The sequence below is a fragment of the Catharus ustulatus genome, chromosome 22 (genome assembly GCF_009819885.2).
Source record: "Catharus ustulatus isolate bCatUst1 chromosome 22, bCatUst1.pri.v2, whole genome shotgun sequence".
Classification (NCBI taxonomy): Eukaryota; Metazoa; Chordata; class Aves; order Passeriformes; family Turdidae; genus Catharus; species Catharus ustulatus.
This window is the reverse complement of record NC_046242.1, coordinates 5,042,921-5,063,404: the sequence shown is the minus strand read 5'-3', so window position 1 is coordinate 5,063,404 and position 20,484 is coordinate 5,042,921. Positions and strand designations below refer to the sequence as shown.

Below are 20,484 nucleotides of genomic sequence, written 5' to 3'. Positions count from 1 at the left end.
CAAGGATATGGGATACAGAGCACAAGATCCAGGGATCCAGGATCCAGGGCACAGGGAGATCTCAGGGCACAGGGAGATCTCAGGGCACTGCACACAGCTGGGGTTGGACACTAGAGGACACCACAGCACCACAAAACAAACCCAGCCTCACTGAGCTGCCCACTGGGAGTGCCCCATGGCACAGCCCTGCAGTGACCCACAGCCCTCCCCACCCCAAATCCCCTCTTTCCCCACACCCCAGTTGGGCTGGAAAGGGCAGGAATCAGAGCAGGATCTCCGGGGCTGTGCCCACACTGCACTCCCAGGACACTGGGGAATGGAATCATTCCTGGTGACCATTCCAAGGGCATCACCTCCAGGACGGGGTTGGACTGCAGCAGGCGGTCCTTGACGGTCTCGACCTGCTGGCTGGCAGGGCAGGTGACAGCGTAGTACTGCAGGATCCTCTTGGTGGCCTCGGTCTTGCCGGCGCCGCTCTCCCCGGAGATGAGGATGCACTGATCCCTCCTCTCGGTGCGCAGCGAGCGGTAGGAATTGTCTGCGATGGCATAGCTGAGGGACAGCCCCAGAGCATCAGGGACAGCCCCAGGGCATCAGTGACAGCCCCAGGGCATCAGGGACAGCCCCCAAAACATCAGTGACAGCCCCAGGGCATCAGTGACAGCCCCCAGAGCATCAGTGACAGCCCCAGAGTATCAGTGACACCCCCAGAGCATCAGTGACAGCCCCCAGAGCATCAGTGACAGCCCCAGAGCATCAGTGACAGCCCCCAGGGCATCAGAGACAGCCCCAGAGTATCAGTGACAGCCCCAGAGCATCAGTGACAGCCCCCAGGGCATCAGTGACAGCCCCCAGGGCATCAGGGACAGCCCCCAAAACATCAGTGACAGCCCCCAGGGCATCAGGGACAGCCCCCAGAGCATCACTGACACCCCCAGAGCATCAGTGACTCCCCCAGGGTATCAGTGACAGCCCCAGAGCATCAGTGACACCCCCGAAACATCAGTGACAGCCCCAGGGCATCAGTGACAGCCCCAGAGCATCAGGGACAGCCCCAGAGCATCAGGGACAGTCCCAGGGCATCAGGGACACCCCCAGAGCATCAGTGACAGCCCCCAGGGCATCAGTGACAGCCCCAGAGCATCAGTGACAGCCCCAGGGCATCAGGGACAGCCCCAGGGCATCAGGGACAGCCCCCAGAGCATCAGTGACACACCCAGAGCATCAGTGACAGCCCCAGAGCATCAGTGACACCCCCAGGACATCAGTGACAGCCCCAGGGCATCAGGGACAGCCCCAGGGCATCAGGGACAGCCCTCAGAGCATCAGTGACACCCCCAGAGCATCAGTGACACCCCCAGAACAGCCCCAACAGCATCAGTGACACCCCCAGAGCACCAGTGACAGCCCCCAGAGCATCAGTGACAGCCCCAAAACATCAGTGACAGCCCCAGGGCATCAGTGACAGCCCCAAAACATCAGTGACACCCCCCAAAACATCAGTGACAGCCCCCAAAACATCAGTGACACCCCCAGAGTATCAGTGACAGCCCCCAGAACATCAGTGACAGCCCTCCAGAACAGCCCCAGGCCATGGCTGGGGACAGCACAGCACAGCCCTGACCCCTCTGTCACACCAGAGCTCCTGCAGGGTCACCACACAAAGCGTCAAATTTGATACTGCTCTTTTCATTTTCTTTTTTTCTGACAAAGTTCTGACTAAATTGTGCAGATCAGCTTTTCTAAATAAGTGATCTCTCAACGCTGGTCCCATGGGACAGAGAAGTTTTACACTCAGGAAACACCTTGTTCTCCACTGGTATTTTTTTCTTCCTTATCTTTTAAGTGATGACATATTCAGAAGGTCACAACAGAATTTTGCTGTCTGGGTGGCTCCAGAGCTTCTCTTGGATGGTGGCAAGAGCTGGAAAAGCCACCAGAGAAGAAGGAGCATCCTGCCCCAAACACAGCAGGCACTCTCCCTGCCTGCACAGAGTCTGGCCCTGCCCTTCTGCTCCCTCCTCTGCTGCTTTTTCTTTTATTTCTGTGCTGAGAGCAGACAGGATCTCACACCCAGCCACACACACTCCCACAACACTAGGGAGCTGCAGGGGATGAGTGACAGTGGTGACAACTGCTCAGGCAGAGAGGAAAAGGACAACTCACATCAGACAACCTCCCTAAGAACATTTTCATCTCTCACAAGCAGATATCCCATCTTTATACACCTGACAACTCTTTAGTAGTTTCACTTCTTTAATTTTCATTTTTTATTTTTCTTTTTTTTTTAACTCTCCTGTTGTGCTATTAATTAGAAGTCACACCAAAATAACATCCCTGGCCTTCTCCAGTCTATTAATACCTGGTGCTAAGGCAACACCAATGAGCTGCCCTGGCAACACAACTCACCCCACAAAATACATCCTGTCCCTCTCTCCCCATCCACATCCTGCCTCTGGAGTCCTTTGGAACACAGCTGAGTAAATGCAAGTTTAATTTGGATTTGAAGAAGTGCCTCTGGCCCCTCTGTGCCTTTTTGGGGTGGCTCATGGCCCCCAGAGCTCAGGCACAGACAGAAGCACTGTAAATAAAGATGTTTATGGTCCCATTTGCAGGAACAGGACAGGATGTGACAGAGCTCTGGAATATGCTGGGCTCCAAGCCCACAGGGAGAATTTCCCTCCTCTGAGTGTGATGCACTTCCTAAAACCCAGTGCTCAGGCCTACACCTGAACTACCTGACACTGGAATGGGGATCTTGAAGTGTTTTGGCTTTCTAGAGTCACTTCAGAAGAGAATAAAGAGGAAAAAAAACCACCTGAAGAAGCCCAGAGCACTACACTGCAGATGGAGCATTTTGATGCTCCTCAGAGGATTTTTAAATGGATATATAATCAAATAATGCAATAAAATAATCAAATAATGCAATGGAACAGCAAAACCAGTTAATAAAATTCTCTTTTCCCAGTGGGAGCAGCAGTACCCAGGATCACAGCTCCCAGGGGACACTTATGAGCTGCACATTTTACAGATTCTGAAGGGACTTGTTACAAGGAGAGAGAAAGCCTAAGAAATAATCAGCTACACTGTGATTTAAGTGGAATTTAAGCACATCAGCTCAGTGCTTTGTGCTATCCATGAGCATTCTCATCATCCTGGACCCACTGCACACTTAAACACAGAGCCACAGCCCCAAGGATTTTCCACAGAGTCCCAAAATTCACATCCAAGGGCACAGAAACCCTTCCATGACCACGGGCACAGTGAACTGAGCAGGTTTGAGTGCAGAGTTTTGCAGGTTTAATTCTGCCCCATCTGGGCTCACACAGTAAAAAATCACATTTTTGTCCTAACAAACCCAAATTCAAGTGCTCAGACTTTCCCAAGTAATGGTGTTTCTCCCTCTCTCTGTGCTTGCAGCACATTCTGGTTTGTTTACTCTCCTGGGCTTTGTGCCAGCAATAAGAAACAACCCAAATAGTTTGCTCATAAATAATATCATTTACTCTTCCAAGATCTCTTAAAAAAAAAAAAAACCACACAACAAAACACGACACAACATAAAAAGCCCTCCAAGAGGTGCTCAGAATTTGGCCCTTAGTCCTGAAAAAAAAAAACCATTTTGAAGCCATGTGGCCTCAGGTCTCCTTTCTTTTTCTTTCAGCCTGACAAAAAAATCCAAACGTTTTCAAAAATAACTTTAAACCTCAAATTTTTTTTTTTTTTTTAATGGGAAATTGGGAATGCTCACCAAGCCAGACCATGTAAATAAATACATTCCTTGTTCCAACAGGCTGATGGTATCGTAGCAACAAGGGAAATACCAGATAAATATTGGTCAGGCAGGAACAGCAGAGGTAGGAAAGAAACCCCCACACACCAGAAACTCTTTCCCCTGCTCAGCCCCGGACACAGAGACCCCAAATAACCCTGGAACAATGAACTCCTGTCCTGCCAGGGCTGGGTAAGCAACTCTGCTCCTGCAGCCAGGAAGGAACCAACTCCCTTTCCAAATACTGCTCCTGCAGAGGCAGCTCATCCTCCTCAGAGAGAGGAACAGGAATAGAAAGAGCCTCACACCACACCCTGCAGAGGATCCTCTCCATCCCTAGGACTTCCAGGGCTGCAGCTGGGACAGGGAAATGTCCTGTTTGGCTTTTTTCTCGTGTCCCAGCTGGGTGGGAGTGACAAAACCTGCACTGGGAAGCACTCACAGGTGAGGAGAGACTTCGTAGAAGCTGACGCCGCGGTACCGCTCCATGTTCTGCTTGGTGTAGATCTCCAGCTCCTTGTAGGGGTTCACAGACACCAGCACTGAGCCTATGTAGGTCTGAAAAACACAAATCAGAAAGTTCCAGGAGGTCTGGAGGCACAGCCCAGGTGTCCCTGGAGGCTGGACACCCATCCTGGTGTGCTGGGGATGCTGCTGAGGATTCCAAACCACCCAAGGGGGCTGAGGGAGAGAACTCTGAGCTCTGGGAGGGTGACACTGCTGAGTTGTGCCAGCCATGTTACCCTTGCTGGGTAAAAAAAAACCCCAAATGGTTTTAGGGTTTCCAACAAATCACAGAGCTGGGTTATTTTTGATACACATTTAGGATTGAGTTCAAGTCTGGCTTGAGAAAGGATGAATTTTTTATATTTGACACTCTCAGGGTAGATTTGTGCTAAAGATGAATAATAAAACAATCACCACAATATTTTTTTTTTCTGTAAATACAACACATTGCTGCTGTGCCTTTCATCCAAACCTGGTTTAAACCTGATTTAAGTAAATATTTTCTTTTGAACCTTTTTAATCTAATCAGTTTCACTTCATACTAATGGCCCAAAATTGACTTCAAATGTAAATCTGGGTAATTTTTTTATTATACATATTATCTTATATTATTATAATAGGGGTAAATTAATTTTTAAATGCCTATACATGATGTTCCCACATTTAAGACTATTTGATCTTAAAACTAGTCTAATGTCAATGCATTTATAGAAGTTACTGACCTTTTTCTGGAAATAACCAGATTTTGATTCACAAACCACTGGGGAAAATATATATATATACAGGTGGAAGTGAGTGAATCCAGGAGATGGCAGGATGTGGTGAGAGCTGATTTTCAGTGCTGTCAGTGCCACCAGGGCCCAGCAGGAGCAGGGCAGTGTCCCCAGAGCCATCAGCAGCACCCCAAAGCGCGGAGCAGAGCCAGCCAGGCTGCAGCCACTGCCCAGCCCACCCAGGGACACTGTGCTGGCTGTCCCTGTGCCACTCACATAGATCAGGTTCTCCTTGAAGCGTTTCCTCAGGTTTTCAATGAATGCAGCCTCGCTGGTGAAGTTCTCCAGCAGGACAAAGTCCTGCACCCCGACGCGGTCCCGGGCTGTCAGAGCGCTCTCCATGGTCAGCCGGATGCCGTTGGCTCCCAATCCCTGCAGCCAAAAAACAGGGAGTTTGGGGTGGCTGTGGGTTTGTAGGCAGCTCCCAGAGCCCACAAGAACCACAGTCACCCTTGGATAACCATATTAAAATGAGATATTAAAGTGGGATATTAAAATAATCCTGCTGCTGGAAACAGTGATTACAACACTTCATCAGTTCTCTGCTCTAATTGCTTTGAGGGAAGACAAATCAGCATTGGGGAAAAATTACTGCTGGATTTCCAACAACTTCCAACCAATCAAAGAAACAAACATTTTTATAAAGAGAATAAAACTTGGATTTTCTTTCCCAGGCATCTGTTAGGAAGGGACACTGAAATGTGCTCTCTCCTCTCTCTGGTGTCACAAGGGGAAGCTGTTTCGAGGTAAGGAAACTTTTATGACTAATGATGATTCATCTCAGAAGCAAACAGCTTCACATGCTGACCAATTCAAAAGCTTCAGCAAGACACCCAACGGGAATACCCTGAGAAAACTGAGCAGAAATGAGAAATGGGCATTTCTGCATCCCACGCCTCTGACTTCAGAGCTGACACCACATGCATGGAGAGACCCCTGCCCCTCCTTTAAATGTGACATTTTCAACCTGAGTGGGTGAGACACAGCCATGTGTGGAAAGCACTCATCTGCTGACTCCTGACTTCACTGGAAAGCAGGGAGGGGAAATCTGCACCCAGGGGTGACTCAGTGGCTGCTGGCTGGGGAAATCTCCACTCAGGGCACAGAGATGGAGAAGATGGGAGGCACCACAGGAACCCTCTGCCTCACTCCTGTCTGCATGTCCTTGTCTTCTTCAACCCTTCCTACCCTGCAGAGTGCTCACAGCAGCACCCTTCTCCTAAACCATCTCCCTGAAGCACTAAGTGATATTTTGGGATGTTGCACAAACACCAGAGGGTCTGTTCCTAAAGCAGGCTCCTGCACCAGTAGCAATCCCAGACAGCAGTGGCAGACCCTGCACATGATGTAGGTCACTTCTACTGACTCACAGAGTTCCTCTCTGCACCTTCCTGAGATGTAGAAGTGGTCAAACCACAGGGACTGATGATGGGCAGGGAGAAAGATAAACCCAGCCTTGGTCAGGAAGAACATTTACCTGAAGTTCTGCTGAACAGTAAAAAGAGTCACTGAAATATCAATATGATCAAAACAGGTGCAAATCTCCTCAGTCTGTTTTGACTCACCAATTTCTTGGTAAATGTTTTTTTTGATTCAGTAAATGATTAGTAAACACACTTTTGCCTATTTCTGCAAGCTCTAATTGGCTTCCTCCCTGTAAGCCAGGGCAGAAGTGATTGCCTGAACCCAGCAGTTTTCAGATAGGAAAATCAGCTCCTTCTGGAAATCTCAAATCCAGACTTGCTCTGATGGCTCAAACACCACAAAGAAACATCATTTGATTTCCTGTTTTATTTTTTTCCAATTAGTCTCATGGTCTGGAAGGCCTGAGTTCTAAGCTTGGAAAGACCCAGCCTGGGAGGAATTCTGCAGATACTGTCATGAAGTAATCGTTCTAAAATGGCCAAAATTTTCCAAGCCAAGTCCTTCACAGTTTCAGCAGAATGCTCTGTTGTCTTCTACCCCCTTTGCCAAGGTGAGGAGAAAAGGGATAACCCTTGGAGAAGGAAGGTGGTGAGATAAGGAAAGGAAAATAGAGATAAATAACCCAGAAATAAACTCTGCCTAGAAATTGGAACCCTTCTATCAGAGCAGTGCAATCCCAGAGCAGGTTTTGGCCAAGGTGATGGCAAAACCAAAGGAAAAATCTCCTTTTCAAGTGGGTAAATTTACAGCTCCAACCCTAAACCACAGCTGCCTCACCAAGGACTGAGAAGCAAAGCACCCTCGCCCAGTTCACCCCAGTTTATGGAATCCTGAAGATTTCACAGCAAACGTCACTGGAGCAGCACAAAGTGACCCCAGCTGTGGGATCCAGCAGAGGGAAGAGCCAATCCATCCCCTCCCAACCCACAAACTCACTCCCGCCGCCTCCTCTGGGACAGGCATTTCAGGCCAAGAACTTTCGGTTTCCTCCAGATTTTGTCTCCTCATTCAACTCCAACCTCTCGCCGTGAGAACAAAACAACGAGCTCAGCTCTGCAGCGAGCTTGGAACAAAACAAAAGCCAAAGCAACACGGCTCAAAGTGGCTTTGGGGAGATGATTTAGAGTGCCCAGGGGATGGGATGCAGTCAGAGCCTCCAGAATATGAACCCCAAGCTCAGTGCCAAGAGATCCAGAGCTGAGCCACGGGCACTGCTCCATGCCAGCATTTTGCTTTATTGCATATGTCCAAGTCTGCCACCAAATGCCACTGTTAACTGTTTCACTGCCACTGACATCAGCAGATGGGCCATGAAAGGAGGTGAAAATAAACCCTTTTTGCAAAATGGAAACAGAACAGTCATGCAGGAGGAAGGAAGTGGGGAGGGAAGACACTGCTTAAGAAAAAATAATCACAGTGATGACCATATGTTCCTGCTGAATGATGAGTGTGACAGTGAGGCACTGAATAAATTAAACCAACCAAAATGTTGGTGATTTTCTGTTAGCAGGCAGACACCAGATCTGGTGGCTGTAAATTAATGCTAGAAAACCCAGTCTGGGGTTTCAGTGTGGTACAGTGGAGCTAATTAACCATTAAAGCAGGTTATCTATGGACAACTCTGACTCCCTTGTCTCAGCAGGGGATGAATTTCTTTGTGCCAATCCATCTCTGATATACATTTACAACATCCTCTGCTCCAGGCAAGAGATCAGCTTGGAAAGCCCTGTGGCAGGGGGAACATTCCAGATAACTGGGATGACACAGGCAGTGAGGGTCTGATCAGAGCCCTCCTTGTGGAAATCAGATTTTCTGGAAGCTGCCAGGAGAGCACAGTGGCAGAGGAGCTGCTGTGACACTGAGGAAGGGCCTCTGTGCAGCTGCACCCTAAAAAAGATTTGTCTGATAATGAAGATATTGCTGTTTTGAGAAGTATGCCATGCTCCTTTACCTTAGGAACAAATTGGATATATAGGAAATATTTAATCCTTTTCATAAAAACCTGAATGCTTAAAGGGTGTGATGAACAGTTCAGTTATTAAAACTTATTTAAACTGTAAACTGCTGATACTGGTGGTCATGGTCTTACTGTAGATGCAGATTTTTGAAAAATAATTTTGAAAATATTATTTTTTGGTATTTTTCTTTTCTGCTGGGGTTGACTTTACTAATGGCCTGTGCCATTACTGTGCTTGCAGAACATAAAACCAAAGGTTTGCACTGGCCCAGGACTTGGGCAGTAAAGCAGGCTGGAAGTCTGGCAGGGATTAGAACTAGCTCAGATTCTTTGATTGTTTTAATCCAGGTCATTTTCCCACACTGGTCCCACGTGCCATGACGACAGCCAAGGACAGGGACAGCCAGCAGGCTCAGGGAAGAGCCAGGATTCAGCTCCTGCTGCCTTCACATGCTGGGGAAACTTCCACCTGAGACAGGCCAGGTTTAACCTAAAGCTCAGCACCAAATCCCTGCTGCAGGCTTTGCTGCCTCCCTGCTCCAGGTAACACCTCCAAACCAAACCAGTGCTACTCCAGCAGCAAAACTCAGACCAGGAAAAAAGATGTGGTGGTTTTGGAGCCAGGGAAAGGAGAAAAGGGAGCACACTGAGTTATTCAGGGCAGCTCCACCACATCCACCTTATAGGATCCCTACAGGGATGGGCAGGAGGAGCTGGCTGAGCATCCTGAGCTTTGTGGGATGGGGGCACCCAATGCCAGCCCCAGCACAGGTTGCACACAGGGAATGGCAAAAAGCAGCTCCATGTGATGCTGTGGGCTCAGCAGTGCCTGTGCCCTTCCCAGTGTCCCCTTCCATCCCTGCTGGACCCTGTCCTGAGGGTCACCCCTCTCCAGAGTGCCCAGAGTGACTTCTGCCACCCCACGATCCATTCCCACACTTTAACCCACTCTCTGCTTTCAATGCCTTCTCCAGAGCTGTGAGCACAACAGTGGCTCGAGGCCAGGAAGGGAAAAGTCCCTCTGGAATGGTGGGGACCAGGCCAGTGCAATCACCACCACAGCACTGCTTCCACATGGCTTTTTCTGCCCTGGGATTCAATTTTGGGAAAGACTTTCCACTGGTGTAAATTGGTTGCTGAATGCAGCCTGCAGAGCCAGGTTTACATTGGCTGGGGTTCCAGCTTTTCTTTGTGTTCAAACAAGAGTCAACAAGACCAGAAAATACCTCCAAGCTCCTGGGAGTACAAAACCACTCAAGACTGAACCAAGGAGTTTCCTAAACTGAACTGGGAAATCGCTGACATGGGACTGTGAAGGTGCAAGCACATATTTTTCCTTTAAACTCTGTTTAATGCCAAAGCATGATAAAGTTTTTCCTCTGCTTAGGACATGGAGAACTAACACACCTCAGAAATGAAAAACAGGACCTTTTGCACTGTGCAGCAAAATCCAAAGGGTTTGAGGCAGCCAGGTTGAGCATTTTGGGGGATTTGGGCTGGAAGATGGGAGGGCAGCTCTGCCATGAGCACAGGGCTGATGTGAGCAGAGCAAGAAACTCCCCCTGGTTTGTCCAGCAGCTGCTCCATGGCCATGGAACCCAGCATGGACTCATCCCAGGCTTGGTGTTCCCACAGAGGTGCTGGAATGGTTTAAAACTCAATTCCAGGCACACTGAGGGAACAGGCAGCACCAGCAACTTCCCACTCCTTTCCATGAGAAAACACCTGGAATTCTCAAAGTGGATGGTTTTGTATGGAGCAGGGAAATTCCACAGCAAAAAGTCACAACACAAACAGAATTTCTGTTACAGCACCTAAAAACATATCTTGCAATATTTTCTCCTGGCAAGGTATTTTTACAGATTGGGTTCTATGCACCCAGGAGACTCCCTGGAGCAGCCCCAGGAAGAGGCAGGCACCTTTATCTTGGTATCAAGTGCAAGATGATTGATCTGCAGGCTCCAGAAATAGTTACAAAGCCGGGAACGGAAGAACAGGCCAGAACCAAATGTGAGTGGGAAGGGAAATTCAGATTAGATTCTGGAAGACAATGCAAGCCTGAACCAAGAACAAACTTCTTGTGGGGGGGTGGCAGCTGAAAAACATTTATCTCGTGGATAGTTGGACATTCTTCACTGTCATGCCAAAGCTGCAGGAAAGAAAAAAAATTCCTTTGATTTCTGTTTCATTCTACAGCCTGGGAAAGGGCTTGGACACAATGTGGGCCAGACAGCAGAGCAGACAAAAATCAACTGTTGTATCCACAGCCTCAATTCCCAAGGTGCAGAGTGGGAAAGCTCCTCTTTCCTTCTGCACGGAGAAAAAAAAAAATCATGAATACGATGGAAGTGGACCAGAATCAGGGATTGTGCCAGCAAATCCCTGACAGACTGAAGTGCAGGCACCCAGGATCCTCCTCCCTCCTGCCACACTGAAAATCAGCTGCTCATCCTGGACACAGCTCTGTCAGCCAACAGCTGGATGGGAAGAAGGTTCCCTGAGCTCTGTGTCTCCCATAAAAATCCCACGTGGATTTGGGTGCCCCTTCTGAAGCCACCTGAGCTGAGAGAATAATTGATAAGACATGTATTTGGCTTGTTTAGATAAAAAAAAATTAAATAAGAAAAGGAAATGTTTTATATTTTGCTTTTAATTATGTAAGGCCAATTAAGCCATTTCCCAAAAGACAACTTGGGAAAATCAGAGTTGTCAGGTGGGCTGGGATCAAACCAGGTAACAACTCTGGTGACCCAGACTGGCAGAATTAAAGGGAACAACCTGAACTTGCAGCTGCCACTCAAGGACCATTTCTTATAATTACTTTTTATTCCTGCTTCTTTTAGACCAATACATCAGCAGCAATGGAATGTCTGGAGTCAGGGAACTCAGAACTTGGTTGTCCCTCTGATACTTCCCATCCTAACCAGATGGAAGGATGGAATTCCAGAATACACTATTTAAAAAAAATATATATATGAAAGAGATGGAAATGCTACATCCTTGACTAATTCTTGTAATTATTTTTAAGTTTTCCACACTTTGATTAGGGATAAATTGAAATAATAAGTAGGTGATATTATTTGTTCAATATTTATAACATAATAATACCCTCCAGATTTTACTTGTGGGGGATGAGTAAGGAAATCAGCAATTAGCAGTGAAAAGGCAGTTGTAAGAACTGATTTGAAGGACAGGAAAAATGTTTACCCTTAAGAGGGGTAATGATATTTCAATCAACAGGCTAAATATAAAAGAGCACTAAGAAAAATGAACAAGGCAAACCAGGGTTGGAAAAGTAAATACACAGAATTTCTATATTTAGGGAGCTGACATTTTTGCTCCTGAACAGATGGCACAAGCTGCTGCTGGTTCAAAGATGTTGTGAGCAGACCTGTGCCCACAGGTCTGGGCATCCCACAGCAGCTTCAGAGGACAAGCAGATTAAAAAAGGCATTAAAAAAAAGGTGAAATGCCATCCTGCTGGCCCTTGCAGTGAGTTTTGCTGTGGTGAGGGGCGGCAGAAGCTCAGCCATGAACAGGCAGAGCTGCCTGTGCCCCATTCCCTGTGCACTGCCCTGTTGCTGTCCCACTGCATCCACACCCCTCTGCCACCAGCATGTCTCTGAGACACTCAAACTTTCCAAAGAGGACTCCAGAGCATTCCTGGGCTGTGCCAAGGGCACTTCCACACCCTCAGCTCCTCACAGAGCAGCAGGCACAGCCCAGACCCTCCTCTGCTGTCACCCTGCCACTGTCACCCTGCACTGCCACCCCTCCTGTGCTGTCACCCTGCCACTGTCACCCTGCACTGCCACCAGCACAGCCCAGACCCTCCTGTGCTGTCACGCTGCCACTGTCACCCTGCACTGCCACCCCTTCTGCAGCTGTGCCCCAGCACAAACACTCTGGGGTGTTCCCACAGGTCCCCCAAAAGCTCTGCCCCCTTTCCTTCATCACTTTCTCAGTGTCAGCACCAGAGTATTTGGGAAAACAGGCAAGGATCTGGACTGAGCAGCTATGGGATACACCAGCCCCTTGCCAGCTCTTCTTTAACAGAGAATTGCTTGAATCTACAGAAGTGACTTTTCAATCCTTATCTTCCTAAATTTGGTCACTTTTCCAATTAAAGCCTTGAACATTCTTATCCAAGCAAAAGCCCACACACTTTTTTAAAACACTCCCTCATTCTTGACCTCAACATCTTCCAGACTCAGTGAATTCCGCTGCCCAATTATTCATTGTATGAAAATAATCTTTGCATCTCTTTGGCAACTTCTAGCTTAACTCAGTGTCCCTATTCCCATGCTACAACTCAGAAAAAGGAACTCTATGTTCTCTGTGGTATTGTTATTTTTTTTCCCTCCTCTCCTCCTCATCTCTTTTCCCAGGTAATATCTCCACTCCTCTCAGTGCTGTGTCAGCAATTCCTTTTCCCAAACTCAGGGCTGTCCCATGAAGGATGCAGGGCCAGGCATTCTGGCAGCTGCTGAGACATGGGACAGGTTTTCCTGAACTAGAACAGGCTGGAGGAGCTGAGTGGAGGTGGATCCTCGAGCAGGTGAATCCTCCTTCTGCCCTTCCCTAGGATGGCAGGAATGGGAAGAAGCCCTGGGAAGGACAGCAGCAAAGCCCAGCTCCAGGATGGTCCCTTCACATCCAAATGCAAGCTCCACCCTTTCTCCCCTCCTGAATCAGAGCTCAGCTTTCCCCTTCTCCTCCTTCTTTCTCAACTCCCAGCTTGGCTTTCCCTCCAAACAGCAATTCCCTGGGTTTTCAGCTGATTTCACCCCTTTTCACATAACCTTCCCATGAAAGAATCCTTCTGAAAGCATTTCCCCTTCCTGCTGAAACCCTGAAAATGTTTCTCCTCTCCTCTTCTGAGACCAGCCTCGCATGGGAAAGCTGCAGAGCTTTCAGGAGTCAAACCAAGGAGTTAAAGAAAGGATTTAAATGAACCTTACCCCGCCTCTGAACTTCATCTCTGCCTCCCGCAGCCCCTGCAGAGCCTTCGCTTACGCCGCTGCAAAAAGCAGCAATCTCAGGACAACTTCTCTCTGCTGTCAGTGCCTTTTTTTTTTAAATTTTTTTTTTTTTCATGGCATTTTCAGTGCAGTCAGAACTCCCTCCCTCCCACCAGCTCCTACTGGAGCATCTGGAGAGGGCGTTTTCCAAGGAGAAGGAGAATTCTCCTCCCAAGGAGAGGCAGTCCCAGGGAAATCAGCTGCGCTCTGCCTGTGGAGTTCCTGCTGCCCAATGACAGGAAAAACGGAAAGAAAAGTAATCCCAGTGCTGGAAAAGCTGGGGCAGAGCCCAGCACACAAACCACAACCATCAGACAGGAAGAGATGAGCTCTGGGACACTGAGTTATTGTCCTGGAATGGCAGCGTGGACAGGGCTCTGCAAACCTCACCCCAAACACACAATCCCAACCTGGATCACACTTGCAATCACCTCCTCAGAAAATCAGAGACCCAGAAAGAGTCCAGGGTTGGATGAAGTCTGCCTTCACAAGGGTTTAGAATCACAGAACGGTTTGGGTTGGAAAGGACATTAAGTTTCACCTATTTCCAGTTCCACCGAGCCCTGTCCAAGCTGGCTCAGCAGTATTTTATTCCAGATTCCTCTGGAGCCATCCAGCATCAAACACCCACTTCCCCTGGAAGTTCTGAGGTCCTATTACAAAATCACCTGCACTAGCAAGAAAGAGCCTTCTACAGCACACAGTGAAGGCACTGCTGCCCTCAGTCCCCAGCCCTTGCCAACACAAACTGAACATTTTGCTGTCTCTGAGCTCATCAGGGTTCTGGACTCACACAGAATTATTTCTGACCACAGCTACACCAAGAGTGTGAAAACCCCACCTTGTTTCCCACCTGCCTGAGAGAAGGGCATTGTGACAAAAACACTGCACAGCCTTCCCTAGCATTAGGGGAAAGTGAAAGAATAAGAGATAATGAGCACAATCTGGAAGAAGGGAAATTCCAATGAGTTATTGGGAAATTTTTTCCCACTGAGTGCTGTCAAATACTGGAACAGGGGTCCCAGAAAGTTGTGAAACTCCATCCTTGGAGATATTTAAAATTCAACCACACAATGTCTGAGCAACTAAATTGGTCCTGCCTGGAAGTGAGGTTGGACCAGAGATCTCCACAAATTCTTTCCAATCTAAAAATTATTCTATGATTTTATTAATTATTTTTTTCCTCAATAGACTTGAACTGTGCATCTATCCTAAAAGGAGTTATAGGTAGTGCAAATAAAGATATAAATCTGTTAGAGAGGATGCCACCCCTCAGGTGTTTCAGGCAATTCATACTGTGAGTTGTCAAGCAGATTCTCTGATCATGGAACATGCAGAGCCATGGAATGATTCCCAAGCTCAGCTGCTGATGTTTCATGACTGGCACTGTCTGCACTCAGCTCTGCTTAAAGGGTTTTTTGTTTGTTTTGGTTTTTTCCCTTTTTATCAAAATGAATCCCTCACAAATTCTGCTACAGGAAGGGTAAAGTCAATCAAAGATTTGAAGCAAAAAGCTAAAAAGCTTCAACCCCCTCAGAGAGGAGCTATTTAAAAGCAAACACAGGCAGATGTTGTCAGTGGTTGGGTGCAGCACTCCCCTCTCATTAACTCTGCCCAAGGCAGCGATCCCAGAGATCCTGACTGGGGTGGATGCCACAGAACGTGCCAAGGATTTGGGATGGAGCACTTGGGATGGAGCCTGGCTGCTGGGAGCCCTGCAGTGCCACAGCTCCTCTCAGACTCCATTTTGAACATTATCTGTGGTTCTTGCACAGCTCTGTTTGGCAGGACTGTCACTCGGTTCTTATCTCACTTGGGTGAATTTTTAACAGCAGCAGCCTCAGGATGTGGCTCAGAGCAGGGCTCAGCTTTTTTAGCTTTTGGCACTGAAGGAAAGGGACACTCCTCCAAGCCCCTCTCCTGTGCACAGGTAAGACCAAAGGTGATAAAAACTCCATTTCCCAAACTGAGCTACATTAGCTATTACTGAAACACAACAGTGAGCCCTGAGCCAGGAGTTTTCCAAGCATAATTAAAGCTGTGGCCTGGCAGCTCTAATTCTTCAGGAGAATGTCAGTGCTCCACCAGCACTCCTCAAACCAGTCTAATTGCCATCAAACATATTCTGTTACAATTCTAAGTATTAGCAGACCTCACCTTTTCCTTAGTTTACACCTCCTAACACTTCTCAGATCACATCTCATTACTGAAAATGCCACATAAGAGAAGAATATATAACACTTAGAAGTACATATTTTACACATTCCCCTTGGTTTTTTCATGCAGGAGAACCCTTTTATTTATTTATTCACTGGAAAGAGCTTTACTCAAAATGCTCTTTATTTGCAGTCAAACTACTGCCCAACATCTGAAATGCTTGCGGGTTAGCCTAAATTAGGAGGGGAAAAAAAAGAAGTTGGAAAGCAGAGATAATTTTACTTTGTAAGATCTTGATCCTGGATGATGAAGGTGATAAAAGCAGACTGTTCCTCTGCAGCAGCAGAGCCCAGCCCTTGTCTGTGATTTCTGCTGAGGATGGCTGGCAAGGTCGGGGCCACTCCAACAGGCAACCACAGGCCGAGGGATGAATCAAGTTTTCCAGGCCTCACCAGTTAGAAGTGACTCATTTAAACCCTGGATTAGAGCACTGGGATTGCTCTGCTGGTTGCAGATAAGCAGCTGATTCCCTGCATACAATTTCACATTCAAAGCAAGGGGACTGGAAACCTTTCCTGTCAGCCCTGCTCCGACAGGCAGGGCCCAGCGGGACTCGCTAAGCTGCACCCACAAGCGCTGGCTCTGCTGAAAAAATAAAGTTTGGCCCCATGAAAACACCATCAGTGCTCCCCTCTGCAGTGCAGATTCCACTGCAAAACGTAAATCTGGAGCTATGAGATGCTGCCTTGGGTTTATGCTGCTCAAAAGTCAGCGTGGATCGTGTCTGTGTTATTCCAAAAGGTGTCAAGTTCATCTCTCAGTGAGTGAGTTCTTTCTGGAGTTTTATAATATTCGTTATTTCTGCCTTGCAAAAAACTACAGAATAAGATACATTCCATAATTAGAAAGCACTTGGCAAAAATACCATGGGAAAGAAACCACCCTAAACAGGCCAGGAATTTGAGAGCCCTTCCTCTGACAGGTCAGAGGAACATCTTAATCAAAAAATAGAAATGTCTTTAACCTGTCACATGTGTCCTGCTGTCCAGATCATCCTGATCTAAAACTGATTAAAAAGCCTCACGTTCCTAAAACACCCTACAGCAGAAACTGAAGGTTCTGAGGGACATTTGTCCCACTGCTTAGGAAAAACATCCAACAGAGGATGAAATCTGACTGCAGGATAAGGATAAATCAACACCCTGCCAAAGAGCCAATGCTAAATATTGTAACAGGTTTGATAAAAAGACAAAACCTCCTCCTTACATTATTAGTTCTGTTAAGAATTGCCTCTTTTAATCCAGTTTTTGGATTAAAGCACCTCCTCTTCCTCTCTCATGAGTGCTCCAAACAAGTCAGGAGCAGAGGTTTGAACACAGGGCATTGGCCCCTGGAGACACAACATTCCTGCTCAGGTATGAAAGTGCACACCTAGAGAGGTTAAACCAAAAGCTCCTCATACTCACTCAAAAGGTGCCTCAAGATGGTGAAAGCTCCTTCATTTTACTGCAAACTTCATGGCATCAAAAGTTGACTGAATTCCCCGATTCTGTGTGAAGGTGTTTGCAGGGTTACAAAAGACAAAATCTTAAAAATAGTGAGGTGTGGCCAAAAGGGTTCAAAAACCAGAAGACAAAGAATATTTAGATCATTATTTTGGATTCTAATTTATGCTTTGTAACGCCTAGAACTGTCAATACTGGTTTTGTTTGTTCCAGGAAAGCTTCATCAGTGAGAACACCAAACTTCTTTTTTCCCAAGCTCAGTCTTTCACAAATAAATACAAAAAAAAAAGAATATTTCAAAAAATGGAGATTCACACGTCTCCTTGGATTCCTACACTTTGTCTGCCAGTGCTGTTCCCTGTTTTGATGCCCCTGGTGATGGATTAAAAAGCACATATGACGGGCTTGTATTTAGTTCTGGCTCCTGCACACACACAATCATTCTGGGTCTATGACGTGAGCGAAAACAGAAACTGGGTTAATCTAACAAATTAAGATAAATTTTCCTTGTTGCTGCTTTCTGCTGAAGCAGTGAAACAGAAATGGTTGGTTGGCTTTGACAGTGGCCATCAGAACAAAGTCCCACTTTATAATTACCAGATGCCCTTAACGTGCTGCCAGTTTGTCTCACGCCCGTGGCCGCTCCCGCTCGCTGTCAGGGTTCCCCTGATTTTACAAACACACTCAGATCCCAACAGCAACTGCTGCACTGACTCCAACAACCAAGTTTAAATGCAGCAAATTCCCTGTGCCTGCTCTGACACCGTCCCCTGCAGCGCCGTGGCAGGGATGGGGTTCGCAGGGAGCTGGGAACACAAACAGCCTGACTCAGTTCAGCTGATGTGCATTCCTCCCGACTGACTTTCCAAACAGTCACTCCCAGTGGCAGGACCTACAGCTTCCTTTTAAGGGGAAAAAATGTTTTCACGGGAAAAATTAAGTGTTCAAAGCCTGTGCATATCTCTGTGCTTCCAGTGATGAGTCTCGCCTTTAAAAACACGTTGTCGCACGCAGAACAAAAACTTCTCCTTCCTTAATTTAAAGCTGTTCCTCTTTTTTAACACAGCCACTGGCTGTCTGCCCATCCCTGACACTCTCAGGTGAAATACCCTAGCACGCTTTTTTTCACACCAGCACTGAACAGAGTTGGTTTTCCAAAGCAAGGACTAAACCTGAGTGATGAAAAATGTACAGGCTGCAGACAAAACTTTACAGCTGACACTGCTGACTGACAGTTCCTATTCCTTCACGTTCCTTTTCCTGCATTTCTGAAAAGAGGCTCAGTGTTAGAAAGGGCTTAAGGCTGGAAAGCAGATCACAACAAAAACTCTGTGTTCCATCCACTCGAGATAAGGAAAGAGTGAGCACTGGTGCTTTGCCTGCAAGCTGGATGAAGGAAACAGGATTTCCCTCTGCTACTCCCTGAGCAAGATCCCAAGGAAACGTTTCTAATAATAGGAAATGACTATATAAGGCCAGATCAGCACTAAACTGTTTGCAGTCTGGAGGAGAAGGATGGACAGGAATCCTGAGAGGGACACACCAGGGGAAGGCAGCACATGCAGGGCTGCTCTCCACAGAGAGGGACAGAGCTCAGCCTGGGCAGGGTCTGTCCTACAGCCAAAAACAGCAACTCAGTGCACAAATTACAGCTGTATGTCCTCCTGCAATGTCCTTCTCTGTGGCAGGAAAAAGATAGAACAGACTTTTAAATCCACAAAATAACACTTGTAAAGCAAAGCTGAGCAGGTCTGTGATTGGGAAAGGGCAGGAACAAACCACAATCCTAAAGCACAACGTGGGCAGTGCTGATGCAGAGGGTGAGATGCTGAGAGCTCCCCTTTGCCCTTCCTGGGCTGCAGATCCACAGAGCACAAATGTTTCATGAACTGGACACTTCTCTTACTCATCTTTAAACAGCAAAGCCATTGGGCACCATTTAAGATCATTTTTGCAGGATTAATGTCTCCCAGGCCAATGGTCTGAGCAGAGGCACTGCTGGAGAGCTGCAGCTCCAACCCACACCTCGCCCCTCCAGCACACACCAAACCTGCAGGCCCCTTAAAGGATGGATTTTCCTCCTTCTTATACAAATGCTCACAGATTTGGGTGAAGTGATGGCACTGGAAGGTTTCCCTGTGATTCCCATCAAGGGGCTTCTTTCCATCCCTGCTTGGTCTTTGGATAAAGTCAGGAGCTCCCACTGCAGGGCAGCTCTGCTGAGCAAACACTGCCACGGAAATGAGTACAATATAAATTGCTTGACAGATTTATCACTCAGAGTTTTGGTGTTTTGTTGGTTTTTTTTCCTCCCTGACAGCAAGAGATGTTTGTGACAAAATGTACAAACAATTCTCGATCTGTTGCCCTGCCACATCCTATGTCTCTTCTCTGCAGAATGACACAGCTTCCAGGGAAATGTGAGGCCAAATCCCAGCCAACATTTTCCTGTCAGCTGGTGAGACCTCCTTGAGCTGCAGGGCTGAGTTTGCCACAGCAAATTAAAAAAAAAAAAAACCTTTAAAAAGAAAGCCCTAGAAAAAACCCCCCCAAAAAACCAACCCAGGCCACCCCTGTGAGTCATTGATGAGAAATTAGAGTTTGACAACAAAGCTCTCTCCACATCACAGCATCAGGAGCTTCACAGTCCCCATGAAAACCTGGCTGATATTCCCAATTATTCCCAATTCCCTGCACTGTTCCACAGGACTCCTCCAGTGTCACCAGGGTCTCAGCAGCTGCTTGTCCCCACAACACCTGGCCAGAACAGGGTGTGCACTCAAAGCTCTGTGCCAAGAGGATGTTCCATGTTGGGCTTTATCTCTAGGGACATCTTGATTTCTGAGGATTTTTAGACTGACCTTTAATTTTTGTCCTGTTAAATACTTCATATCCTTGACTACACAGCAAGGGGGAGAAGGAGTGCAGGCAGCAGGCAGGTTTTTCAGAGCTGGGAAATACAAGTGGCTATGACTCAGAGAAAAACAGCTACAAAAAAAGCTCTTATTTTAAATGCTCTTATGCCTCTTTTCTCATGTAATATTTGCTCCGTAACAATTATAAAGCAATTCAGCAAGATGGCCTCTGCTGGTATGGTTTGTGGTCAGTGGTATCTGGATGTTAAATTTGGATAAAAATATTTTTGGGAAGGAGCTCCCTGTGGATTTGAGTCAGTACAAAGCCTCAGCTGTAAGGCTGGACCCTAACACTGTTGTATTCCCTGTTTATTTTTCATACCAGCTCCAAGGATGCAGGCACTAAGTTGTTTGTTCAGTTTCAGAGTCAAGTCCAGGAGAAATAAGATATTTGTCTTGGCTCTAAAAAGTGAGAAGAATCACAGGTATGAGGCTGGGAGTCTGCAAGCAGA

General features: G+C 47.1%; 1 protein-coding gene across 5 annotated transcripts in view; it reads right to left on the bottom strand.

Annotated features, from left to right (window-relative positions):
* MYO1C (myosin IC) overlaps positions 1-20,484 on the bottom strand; it is a 50,905-nt gene that overhangs the window by 15,220 nt on the left and 15,201 nt on the right. For 4 of the 5 annotated variants that reach the window (XM_033078285.2, XM_033078288.2, XM_033078286.2 and 1 more), the window contains 3 exons: positions 5,269-5,424; positions 4,215-4,330; positions 354-552 (listed from right to left, as the gene is read on the bottom strand). In XM_033078285.2, coding sequence (XP_032934176.1) covers positions 354-552; positions 4,215-4,330; positions 5,269-5,394 — 441 coding nt within the window. In that variant the 5' untranslated portion in view covers positions 5,395-5,424. Of the gene's footprint in view, positions 1-353; positions 553-4,214; positions 4,331-5,268; positions 5,425-13,395; positions 13,502-20,484 lie in introns of those variants that run through there. The other variant, XM_033078284.2, reaches the window with a different exon arrangement.